Here is a 12,839-nt window from a genome sequence, read left to right on the forward strand (position 1 = left end):
AAAGGCATAGGTGCAATATGAGCTTCTGAGGGAATGTGTCCTGATGTCAGATGATGTTTGTGCATTTCCTGTTGCTACTGCAATGTGCTGGTGCGGGGGAGGAGAGGAAGGGTTATCCACATTTGCGGCAAGGGGGATTCTGAGCCCAGGGCCTTACACATGCCATACATGTGCACTGTATCAGACATGATACAGATGTCATTGTTTCATTTCCCAGGGTTTTAGATTTAGCGCTATTTAAATTAGTGACTGCAGGAAATGTTAAGACCATTTGTTGGTAGATGATCTTTGAGAGGAGGTTGGGTTCTTAGGTCTGAGAAATAAAACAGTCAGGAGATGATTTCTCAGACCTACTTCATGTAGGATTGCTGGGTCCAGTCACCGGAAATTTGCAGTAGGTTTTCAAATAAAATCTAGAATATTGTTTTGCTTGGGCAAATAGAATAAGTTTTAATATTATCTTTTTTAATGAAGTCTTTAATCAGATGGATCTGAAGCATTATCATATTCCATTTATCTATTCCATGTGAATTGTGGAGACTTTGCTGTCAGTTCTAATTCCAGAATATTATCTCCAAACAGCCATTTTAAATTACATTTCTCTTTTGGCTTGATTAAATTAAGTTGGATGATTAGATTTTGTTCATCTTTGCCCCCAACAAAAGAAGATGAAATAAACCTCAGAATAAATAGTAGGATTTTTTTTATTTATTCTGTGACTCTTACGATTTTGGGTGTTTATTTTTTAAGAAGGGTTGGGCTATACCCAGTGGCATGTGCTCAGGGATTACTCTTGGCTCTGTACTCAGGGCACCATATGTAGTACCAGGGATCAAACTGGGGCTGACCACAGGCAAGGCAAATGTCATAACCTCTGTACTATTTCTTCGATTCCCGACTCTTAGATATTTTTCTTTTAATTTCCGAACCTAGTTCTTGAAGTTCAAAAGGAACTTGAAGGCTTCAGTCCTTTGTCTTGGCATTGCAGAATTTTTTTCTATAAAAAATTCCATCCTTGGGACCAGAGAGATAGTACAGCCTTGTACATAGTCGACCCAGGTCCAGTTCCTAGGTCCCTCAAGCCCACCAGGAGTGATCCCTGAGCACTGTTAGCCTGTTTCTGCAGGTATCACTCAGGAATTATGCCTGGCAATGTTCAGGGGCCGTATGGGATGATAGGGATTGAACCAGGGTCGGTCACATGCAAGGCAAACACTCTACCCGCTGTATTATTACAAAAAAAAAAAGATTTTTTAAAAATTTCATCCTAATCGAGGGGGAAGTAAGAAGAGGCAGATGGGAGGTAGTAATGGGGCCAAGAATCAAGGACCTTGGGTACATCTCAGTGGTGTAGAGGGGTACATAGCTATATATCCAGACCACGGAGTCAACAACCACTAAAAGCATGAGATTTAAACTGTAACAATCAAACTTAAAAATGTGCCTGTCAGGACTGGAACAATAGCACAGCGGGTAGGGCATTTGCCTTGCACATGGCCGACCCGGGTTCAAATCCCAGCATCCCATATGGTCCCCCTGAGCACCGTCAGGAGTAATTCCTGAGTGCAGAGCCAAGAGTAACCCCTGTGCATCGCCAGGTGTGACCCAAAAAGCAAAAAAAAAAAAAATGTGCCTGTCAAGGAGGCAAGTTGGGGGGTGGCTGGTAGCAATAGTACAGCAGGTAGGGCATTTGCCTTGCACACGGCCAACCCATGTTCGATCTCCAGCATCCCATAGGGTCCCCTGAGCACCACCAGAAGTAATTCCTGAGTGCAGAACCAGGAGTAACTCCTGTGCATTGCTGGGTGTGACCCAAAATAGTAAAAGAAAAAAAAAGGCAAGTTGGGGGCGTGGGGTACCTGGGGATACCCCTGGAGGGAAGTTGACACTGGTGGCGGGATTGGTGCTGGAACATTGTATGCCTAAAATTCAACTACGAATAACTTTATAAATCACAGTATCTTAATTAAAAAATACAATTTTTTTTGTCTTGGGATCACTTGGAATCACCTAACCTATGTCTCACCTCTAGCACCACAGCATCCTCAGGCTCTAGCTTGAAGCATCTGGCCTGGTTGGCTCTCCAGGAACCACCAAAGTGGCCTCATAATCCCTAAATATTAACAAATATTCTTATTACTAAAGATAGTATCTAGAGGTCTATGTGTTTGATCTAAGATCAAAATTGAGTGAATCTGAGGTATATCCATTATTCTAAGTCAGTGAAGCTGAAATTAGTATGAAATACTGGGGCCTTTCCCATTAAATTTTAGTCTTAGGTGGAGATTCAGTGAAGCAAGGGAGAGCCATACATTTGAAATTTTCTTTTTTTTTTTTTCTTTTTGGGTCACACCCGGTGATGCACAGGGGTCACTCCTGGCTCTGCACTCAGGAATTACCCCTGGCACTGCTCAGGGGACCATATGAGATGCTGGGAATCGAACCCACATTCAAGGCAAACGCCCTACCAGCTGTGCTATCACTCCAGCCCCTGAAATTTTCTTGATATGATTAAATACCTCACTTTTTTTTATCACCTCATTTGTTAGAAAAAAAACACTAATGTTTGCACTGAATAACTCAAAGAACTATTTGCTGCCCACCTGCTAACTTGACTACATAATGTGCATGGTGGTTAGTATTAGTGGAGGGCTCTTTATTTTTCTTTTTGTTTGTTGTTTTGTTATTGTTGTTTTGCTTTGGGACCACACCCAGCAGTGTTCAGGGCTTATTCCTGGCTCTGCACTCAGGGATCATGCCTGACATAGCTTTGGGGTACCAGGATCAAACCCAGGTTGGTCTTGTGAAAAGCTAATGCCCTACCTGCTGTACTGTTTTTCCAGCCCCTATTTTTTTTTCTTTTTATCAGCTACAGCTTATCCAGTCATTTGCCACCGCTGGTGTAGAAACTGTAGATAAAAGTGTCAGAAACATAGTTTAGTTGTTCCCGTGCTTTTTGTACTTGGCAGAAATTCTCAGAGAATAAAAGAGCCTCTTACATATACAGGAAACTGAACAGTTACCTCAGAGCCAGCTAAGGCAAGCCCCCTTTTACATGTGTAATAATGTCTGAGATTGTGTTTATAGTAAATCCTATTTTTCCTCTGCTGTGTTTCTGGTTAGTTAATCATTTGTGGAGTTTTCTAGAATCACACTGCTACCCCCACCACCTCGTGTATCTACTGTGATCTGTGTATACAGTTTTCTCCTGGTCCCAGTTCACTGAGGATAAACCATTTCCATTTAAACATTAGTATCTGGGCCAGGGATGAGGATCAAGAGGTAGAATATATGCTGTTCGTGTTTGACACCCTGTTTTCAATCCCTGGTATCTAATGCCTCCCCACTGCCCCTAGAAACAGCAGTCCTGAATGTAGGGCCAGTGGTCTTTGAAGGGCTGGAGTGGTAGTCCAGTGACTAAGGGGATTGCCTTGCACATGGCCCACCCCATGTTCAATCCCCAGCACTCCATATGGTCCCCTTGAGTACCTCCAGGTGAGACCCAAAAAGAAAACCAGTGGTCCTTGAGCATTGCTGGGTATGTCCCCTACAATAATAGTGATGACATAAATAAGAAAACAATTACCCGTTTCTTTTGGATTCTCCTAAGTGAATTTGGCTTAAAATGCTTTATAGAGCATCGAGTCAGCAGTACAACTCTCTACCTGCGTTGCTTGGAATCAAAATGGGGGATGTTACATTCTTGTAGGAGCTCTTTTTGGAGCTCTTTTTGTTTGTTTTGTTTTGGGGCCACAGCTGGCAGTATTCCTGGCTCTGTGTTCAGGGATCACTGCTGAGGATCACTGATGACAGGGCTCTGGAGAACATATGGGGTGCTGGGGATCAAGCCCAGGTCAACTGTGCAAGGCAGACGCCCAGCCACTGCACTATCACCCCAAACCCGGAGACAGACTTTAATATAGCCACCACTTCTGTTGTTTCTGCTTCCCTAACATGGCAGAGGCCTTGGTAGTTCTTCTCAACTGCTGAATGAGTCCTTTATGCTATGAAACTTCTTTGTCTCTTCGCCTCTTCACTTTTGGAACAGTAGCATAGCTTAGAGGAAGGGGATCCCAAGAAGAACACTGGAAGAATGCCAGATAAAAATCTCTGTCCAGTTTCTGACAAATGTCTTGAACAGGTTGATAGAATTGGAATTACGTTTCTCTTCTGAGATAAGGAATGGGGTGGGGTATTTTATACAAAGGAAATGGCCTCCAGTGCACATTTTCCTGGCTTTTTGTTAACAGATAAAAAGAAGAGTAGACTAAACTATATACTACATGAGGACAAGAACCCTATCTGTCTTCCCACACTGGGTCCTTAGCACTTGTGCTCTGCTTGTTTATGGTAAATATCTCCATGATGGTTGATTGGAAGCCATTTTACTTTATTTTAAAAGATTTTCAAGCATGTATCAAAACATATCCTCGTGGCCTGGAAAGATGGCTCAGCGGGCTGAAACATATGTTTTGCCTCCCTGACACCCATAGGCAGTCCCCTAAGTACCACTGGGAATGGTTCCCAAACATGCCATGGAGGTGGGACCATGCCCCCTCCTGTACTGCCTCCCTAAAGAAAATATATCCTCATTAACTCATTACCAGGCTCTAATAACCAACACTGGTTTTGCCAGATTTCTTTGCCCCCTTCTTTTTTTCTATCTTTAATACAATATTTTCTTTTTCTCTTCTTTTTTATGGAGGAAAGTTTTGAATCTCCTCTGGCAATACTCACAGAGCTACTCCTGACTCAGTACTCCGGAGTTACTCCTGGTGGTGCTCAGGAGACTGTGGTTCCAGATATTGAACACAAGCCTCCTTGTGTGTGAAGCATGCACTCCAGTTTGTTAAACTGGTGCTCACTCACTTCTGACTTTTCCTTTTTTTGTCAGGATGTGGGTTTGGGGCCATACTGTGCACTCTCACTCCAACCCCTAGAACTTTTTCTTAAACTTTATTAAAGTATGATTGACATGCAGAAAAAATTATAGGAACAAGAGAGGTAGTACAGGAGATAAAGTGCTTACAACTTGTGCTTAGTTAATATATAAAACTTTAGTTAGTTATGTAGCCATAAAAGCCATGCCACAAACATATCCATTACAACCAAAAGTTTCCTCCAGCCCTCTTTATAATTTATTGTTAAAGGTTTTATTATCATAAGACATAAGATATAACACTTTGTGGGGCCAGAGCGATAGCACAGCGGGTAAGGCGTTTGCCTTGCATGCGGCCAACCCGGGTTCGATCCCCAGCATCCCATATGGTCCCCCAAGCACTGCCAGGAGTAACCCCTGAGCATCACTGGGTATGACCCAAAAAGAAAAAAAAAAAAAGATATAACACTTTGTGGGAAAGGGTGAGATTTTTCGGGCAGTTTTATATTGGTAGAAAAATTGACCAGAACGTAGAGGTTTCTCATCTGCCCTCTTATCTCATTATCAGCATAGTCTCCCTAATTATCAACTAATCTCCCACCAGAGCTATGCATTTATTAGGACTGATAAATGTCTATTGACATCATCATTACTCAGAATCTATAGTTCACATTAGTATTTGTCCTTGGCGTTGTACAGCCTGTGAGTTTTGTCAAATGTATAATGACATGCATCTACCATTTTAGTATCAGCAGAGTAGTTCACTGACCTGGAAAAGTTCCTACTTTCCCCAAATCCCTAGCAGTGACTGACTTTTTTTTTTAACCATCTCTACAGTTTTTCAGAATATCTTATAATTAGAATGTTATAGTATGCTGCAGTCAGAAAGGTAGTAATATAGTGGCCTTGCACACAGCCAACCCGGGTTCAATTTCCAGTATCCCATTCCCCCAAGCCTGCTAAGAGTAACTCCTGCTAAGAGTAACCAGGAGTGCCCCTGAGCATTGCTGGGTGTGACCCAAAATATAAAGAATTTTATAGTATATAAACTCTTGCGATCTTCTTCCACATAGTAATGTGCACTTAACATTCTTCTGTATCTTTTCGTAAGTTACTCATTTATTTGTAACTTTAACCCATTTTCTGAATACCATAGTTTAAACCATAACATGCTGAAAGATAGCTTGGTCACTGTCATTACTGGAACACACACACACATATATATGTGTATATATATGTATATATATATATTTTTTTTATGAATTACCGTGAGGTACAGTTACAGACTTACAAACTTTCATGCTTATGTTTTAGTCATACAATGATCAAGTACCCATCCCTCCACCAGTGCCCATTATCCACAACCAATGTTCCCAATATCCCTCCCACCACCCCACCCGACCCCTCCATGCCCTGCCTCCATGGCGGGCACATTCCCTTTTTCTCTCTCTCTCTCCTTTAGGGTGTTGTGGTTTGCAATGCAAGTGTTAAGTGGCCATCATGTTAGGTCTATAGTCTACTTTCAGCACACATCTCCCATACCGAGCGGGCTTTCCAAGCATCCTTTACTTGGTGGTCCCTTCTCTCTCTGAGCTGCCTTTTCTCCCAGCATTTGAAGCCGGCTTCCAAGCCGTGCAGCAATCCTCCTGGTCCTTATTTCTACTACCCTTGGGTGTTAGTTTTCCATTCTGTTACTTTATATTCCACAAATGAGTGCAGTCCTTTTATGTCTGTCTCTCTCTTTCTGACTCATTTCACTTAGCATGATACTCTCCATGTTGATCCACTTACATGCAAATTTCATAACTTCATCTTTTCTAACAGGTACATAGTATTCCATTGTGTAGATGTACCAAAGTTTCTTTAACCAGTCATCTGTTCTCGGGCACTCAGTTTTTTTTTTTCAGATTCTGGCTATTGTAAACAGTACCTCAATGAACATACAAGTGCAGATGTCATTTCTACTATACTTTTTTGCATCTCCGGGATATATTCCCAGAAGTGGTGTTGCTGGGTCAAATGGGAGCTCAATTTCTAATATTTTGAGAAACATCCATACTGTTCCAAAAGGGCTGAACTAGTTGGCATTCCCACCAACAGTGAAGGAGAGTCCCTTTCTCCCCACATTCACGCCAACACTGGTTGCTTTTGTTCTTTTGGATGTGGGCCAGTCTCTGTTGTGTGAGATGATATCTCATTGTTGTTTTGGTCTGCATCTCTCTGATGATTAGTGATGAAGAGCATTTTTTCATGTGCCTTTTGGCCATTCGGATTTCTTCTTTGAGAAAGTTTCTGTTCATTTCATCGCCCCATTTTCTGATGTGGTTGGATGTTTCTTCTTGTAGAGTTTAACCAGTGCCTTGTAAATCCTTGATATCAACCTCTTATCAGATGGGTATTGGGTGAATATCCTTTCCCATTCTGTAGATTGTCTTCGTATTCTGGTCACTGTTTCTTTTGAGTTACAGAAGCTTCTTAGTTTAAGATAGTCCCATTTGTTTATCTCTGTTTCCACTTTCTTAGTCAGTGGCATGTCATCTTTGAAGATACCTTTAGCTTCAATGTCATGGAGGGTTTTGCTGACTTTGTCTTCAGTGTACCTTATGGATTCTGGTCTGATATTGAGGTCTTTAATCCATTTTGATCTGACTTTTGTGTATGGTGTTAGGTATGCATGTAGCTGTCCAGTTTTGCCAGCACCACTTGTTAAAGAGGCTTTCCTTGTTCCACTTCACATTTCTTGCACCCTTATCAAAGATTAGATGATCATGTATTTGAGGGTGTTTGTAAGGATATTCAACCCTCAATACCGTATTTTTTAAGGGGGTTGGGGGAAAATTGGGCCACACACAATATACAAGGCTATTCCTGGCTCTGTGCTCAGGAGTAACCCCTGGTGATGCTCAAGGAATCATATGTGGTTCCCAGGGATTTTGCACGGTGCATCAAAGCAAGTTTCTTACACACATTCTATACTGTCTGTCCTCCCCAACTGGAAAGGAAAATTTTAATGTTCGAAACTTTGTTTAAACACCATGATTTACAAAGTCGTTCATAAAACACTTGTTTCAGGTATTCAGTGCTCCAACACCAATCCCATACCAGTGTGATCTTCCCCTTCAACAGTGCCCCCAGTTATCCACCCACCTCCAGCCTGCCCTCTTAGCAGGCACAAAATAATTTACTTTTGATGATTATTATAACATCTCATAGTGATGTTTCTAAAGCCATTGTCCAAGGATTTACTGAGCCATTAGGGGCTAGTTGAGCCCTCTGCTCTGTTGTTTTTACTCATTGAACTTAGCTTAGTGGGCTTCTATACAACTTTCCCATCTAATTTCCTGTGCTCCTACTAGCCTTTCAGAACGGAATTTTAGAGATGTCACATGGCCAAATGCTCCAGGGGCTATGGAACTGGGATGAAGCAGCATGGCATCTCAGCTAGGCTGTTTATATGCTGTTGGAAGTTGGGAGTGAGTGGAGTGGTGGGCCTTCCAACAGAGCAGGGGCTCTGCCCACCCCATCCTAAGAAAGCTCCAGAGACCTGGGGCTAGAGACCAGACCTTCCTGGGTCAACTCAGCTGGAACATTATAAAGTAAAACCTAGTACTATATTATTTTACTCCAGATATTGTAAGAAAAAGGCTCAACCACAATGACATTATCATGCTAATAGTAAATCTAGTGTCAGCTGGGGTTGGAGCGATAGCACAGTGGGTAAGGCGTTTGCGTTGCATGTAGCCGACCCAGGCTCGATTCCTTCGTCCCTCTCGGAGAGCCTGGCAAGCTACCCATGGCGTATTCGATATGCCAAAAATAGTAAAAAGTCTCACAATGGAGACGTTACTGGTGCCTGCTCAAGCAAATCAATGAGCAACGGGACGATAGTGCTACAGACAAGAGCCTGTTTTATCTAATTTTTCTGAAGGCTCTTTTAAAATAATAAAATCTTTCTGGCAAAATGTTTCTGGGGTAGAAAAGATAGTATAGGAGTTAAGACACTCTCCTTGTGCTCAGCTGACCCCCTTCCTCAGTATCACATGATGCCCTGAACACTGCAGGGTTTGACTTCCCACACATAACCAGTAGTAGTCTCCAAGCACTATAAACCAAAACCACCTTTCAAAAAAAAGTTACATTTCTGTAAAAAACTATTTTCTTTAATTATCATTTAAACTACAGAAGGAGAAGAGGGAGAAAGAGAGAGAATCTGCAGGAATTCAGTAGCATATATACTCCTTTTCGATACTCACAGTTTGCTTCCTGTTGTAATTGTTTATGGGACCTGTATTTATAAGCTCACATTCATATATTTCACATTTGCTGCTTCAATCTATGGAACATGGCTCTAGTTGTTATTACCATGTTAATAGTAAAGGTTTATTGGGCACTTATAGTATGCCAGCCACTTCCATCTTGTGCTTTGAGTGCACTTTAATAAGATTTTTATGAACTCCATGGGTTTTTTCTCTCTTCAATTAATAATTTAGTGCATTTTTTAAATTAGTAGATGAGCTGGAATTTACATTTAGCTTTTCTGACAACAGACTCTGCCATCTCCCTGTTTATGCTTTAAGATGCTCTTATAAGGGGCTAAAGTGATAATACAATGGGTAGTATTGTAGGCAGCTTACCTGAGTTCAATCCCCAGCAATCCATATGGTCCTCCAAGGTTTCCGGAAGTGATTCCTCAGTGCTGAGCCAGGAGCAATCCCCGAGCACTGTCAGAGGTGGCCCAAATCAAACCAAAAAAAAAAAAAAAGATGTTAACAGAAAAAGAAATGGTTGAGGGCCAGAGCAATAGTACAGTGGGTAGGGCATTTGCCTTGCACGTGGCTGACCTGAGTTCAATCCCTAGCATCCCATATGGTCCCCTGAGCACCACTAGGAGTGATTCCTGAGTGCAAAGGCAGAGGTAACCCCTGAGCCAGGTGTGACCCCCCCAGAAAAAATAAATAAAGATCATATTTTAAGAAAGAAAGAGAAAAAAAATAAAGAGTTGAATGATTTAAAATTATCTTTCTAAATGTTTTTCCTTGTTGTCTGTTGTTCTCCAGGCTGTAAGACTAGAAAGTACCTATCAAAATCGTACTCGATATATGGTGGTGGTTTCAACTAATGGCAGACAAGACACTGAAGAAAGTATCGTCCTAGGAATGGATTTCTCTTCTAACGACAGGTATGGTATCTCAAAAGAAAGGATAGAAAGCTCTTTTATTTGAATAACCTATTTTAGTGAGTCATCACAGAAACATTCTCTTACTAAAGTTCAGGACATGAAACTTTGAGGATACAAAAGTATCTTAATCACACTGTCTTGAGAGACAAGAGCAGTGAATATCCTAATTTATCACTGTGCCCCCCCATTCCTCTTACCCTTTGGGTGGTGTTTATATAACACCAACATGATTGGGTTTAGGGCCCAACCATGGCTTAGTGGCCAAGCATCTGCTTTGCAATCATGAGACGATTCAGTCTGATCCCCAACACTGCTAAGTTTTATCCTGGCAGCAGTGCCACCTGAGAGCCCCAGAACCATGACAAGAGTGTGATGCACACCACAATCAAGTTAGCAACCCCCAGTCATCACAACAAGGGATGGGAGGGAGGAAATAAATCATTTTAACTTATATCTTCAGGGCAAAATAATTGCCTTTCTTTGCAGTTCACTGTGCTTAAGACAGTAATAATTCACATTCGTGATCGTGGAGCATGCGCCTTTTATGATAGTGTACCCACTTTCAGTGACAACCCACTTTTCTTCCCATCTCAGATTTTCCATGACTGTGCACTTTGCTTTTGCCAAATTTTCTTTTTCCTTTTTTTCTTTCTTTTGTCCTCTCTTTATTTCTTTTTTTCCCCTGTGTGAGGGATTGAATCCAGAGTCTCACGCATTATGCTTGCTTTCCAGAGTCGCACACATTATGCTTGCTCTTTCAGTCTTCTGAAGTAGGCGGGAGGGAAGTGGGATTTACTCTGTAAACTAAAGCAGAACCTTGGACTTTAGCAGCAGGTTATACCCTATGCTTAAGCATTCACGTTTAACACAAAATCTGGCTTTTTTTGTGACCCTAAGGTTTGTTGCTTTCCTTTTTTATTTTTCTACTTTTTCTGAAGAAACCTTGGGAAGATTGTGGAATGTGGCTGCTAAGCAGATCTTTGCGCTCTAGATAATAAGCCTCAGGAAATCCTGCCAGATGTCTCAAGGCTTGGACTTCCTGGTTCAAGACTAGAATGGAACACTGGAATAGCTATGGATATGAACCCTGCCTGAGAGAATTTTGCTACAAAGAGTGGAGGAAACTGGGAGTGATTCTAATTGTCCTGGTTTCGGAGGGGGGTTGGGGGGACCCCACAGGGAGTAAACAATTCATTGTCACTTGAAAGTTAGTTTCCTAAACTCCTGTTTACTTGAGTTTATACATAGCAGTCAACCTGAAATGATTTGTGGATTCACAAGGCCCGGGTTTGTTACCTTGTACACCACTCACAGCCTTTAATTATGTGCTGTGAAATTATACAGGCTTGAAAACCACATTTAGGAAGTTTTCTCTTCAGCGTGGTTTTAACCTCTGGTGTTAGCTAAGCAAAAGCTCCTTCAGTAAACTCTTACCCTGTAAGAGCACCCACCTTGTGTATATTTTATTAACCTTTTAAGACCTCTGGTGTGGATTATTGTGAGGGAGGGAATTCCTTACCTGGCCATGCTCAGGGGACCATGTAATGCCAGAGGGGTTCCCCATGCAAAGCATGCACTTCAGCCCTACCTATTGTACCATCTCTCCAGCCCCTCTCCAGCACTTTTAAGTTGTATTATTTCTATTTTGTCTCACTAACTTTGTTAACATTCATTAACAATTACTGTTTTGCAGATTTTAAAGCCTTTTAGACTACTGAGTATGTCCTGATATTCAATGAATCTGTGTAGATTTCACAATTAGCACAAAACAAGTCACATATTTGGAGATTATCAACAATAGTTTTTTGTTTGTTTTGTTTGGAGACCATGCCCAGCAATGCTCAGAGCTGACTCCTGGCTGTCGGCTCAGTAATCACTCCTGGCAGGCCAGGGGAACCATATGAGATGCTGGGGATTGAACCCAGCTTGGCCGCATGCAAGGTCAACACCCTACCCACTATATTATCACTCCAGCCTAACAGTTCTTGACATTAGAAGTAAGTCCACAGATGAGGGAAACACAAGTATGAAAATGTGTAAATCTGTTATTGTACCTTCATGGTGATTCACTAATTAAAAAATAAAAAATAAGAAAAACTAAAAAAAAAAAAAAGAAGAAGTAATTTCAGAGTGAACTTGGACTGAGACCTGCCCTTTGCAAGTCAGTAACAGCTATCACTTGAGGTTTTTTTATGCAAGTTTGTTGTTGTTGTTATTGTTTTTTAGGATAGCAGTACAAGGTGCTCAGTCAATACATTTTCTTCTTTCTTATTTGGTGCGATGGGGATTGGACTACTCTTGGCCGGGTCCTTTGGAATCCATGCCATGCTAAGAATCAAATCCAGGGTTACCTTGTGCAGAGCATATACTGGAGCCCTTTAAGCTATCTCCCTGGCCCTCAGTAAGCTTTTTCTATTAAATATGTGCAGAATGATGAACCATCTGTTTAAAACACATACTTTGTGTTCGTGATAATGTGATAGAAATCTCCCCATTCTTAACAGTTATGCCTAAACTTAAAGCTTAGGGATTTGGCTTATCTTTGCGTTGAAAAGTTAATAAACAAAGAGCTGCTTCCTAAAATAACAGGAAGTAACTTGTGGACTATTCTCTTGCAGTAGCACTTGTACCATGGGCTTAGTTCTGCCTCTCTGGAGTGACACCCTCATTCATTTGGATGGTGACGGGTAAGAATTTTCCCTTTTTATTCTACAGAGAATCCTGGGCTGGGTGGGGTTCCATCTTAGTGCCCTTTTCATTCATCTGAATGGATGCCCAACT

General features: G+C 41.6%; 1 protein-coding gene across 5 annotated transcripts in view; it reads left to right on the plus strand.

The window, feature by feature from the left end:
• SSH2 (slingshot protein phosphatase 2) overlaps window positions 1-12,839 on the plus strand; it is a 260,024-nt gene that overhangs the window by 193,238 nt on the left and 53,947 nt on the right. For 4 of the 5 annotated variants that reach the window (XR_008629123.1, XM_004605002.3, XM_055130124.1 and 1 more), the window contains 2 exons: window positions 9,937-10,058; window positions 12,677-12,745. Coding sequence is in view for 4 of the 5 variants with exons in the window: in XM_004605002.3 (XP_004605059.2) it covers window positions 9,937-10,058; window positions 12,677-12,745 (191 nt within the window). In the remaining variant the exon portion in view is untranslated. The remainder of the gene's footprint in view (window positions 1-9,936; window positions 10,059-12,676; window positions 12,746-12,839) is intronic. The other variant, XM_055130125.1, reaches the window with a different exon arrangement.

Source organism: Sorex araneus, chromosome 3, assembly GCF_027595985.1.
Source record: "Sorex araneus isolate mSorAra2 chromosome 3, mSorAra2.pri, whole genome shotgun sequence".
In the NCBI taxonomy this organism is placed as follows: domain Eukaryota; kingdom Metazoa; phylum Chordata; class Mammalia; order Eulipotyphla; family Soricidae; genus Sorex; species Sorex araneus.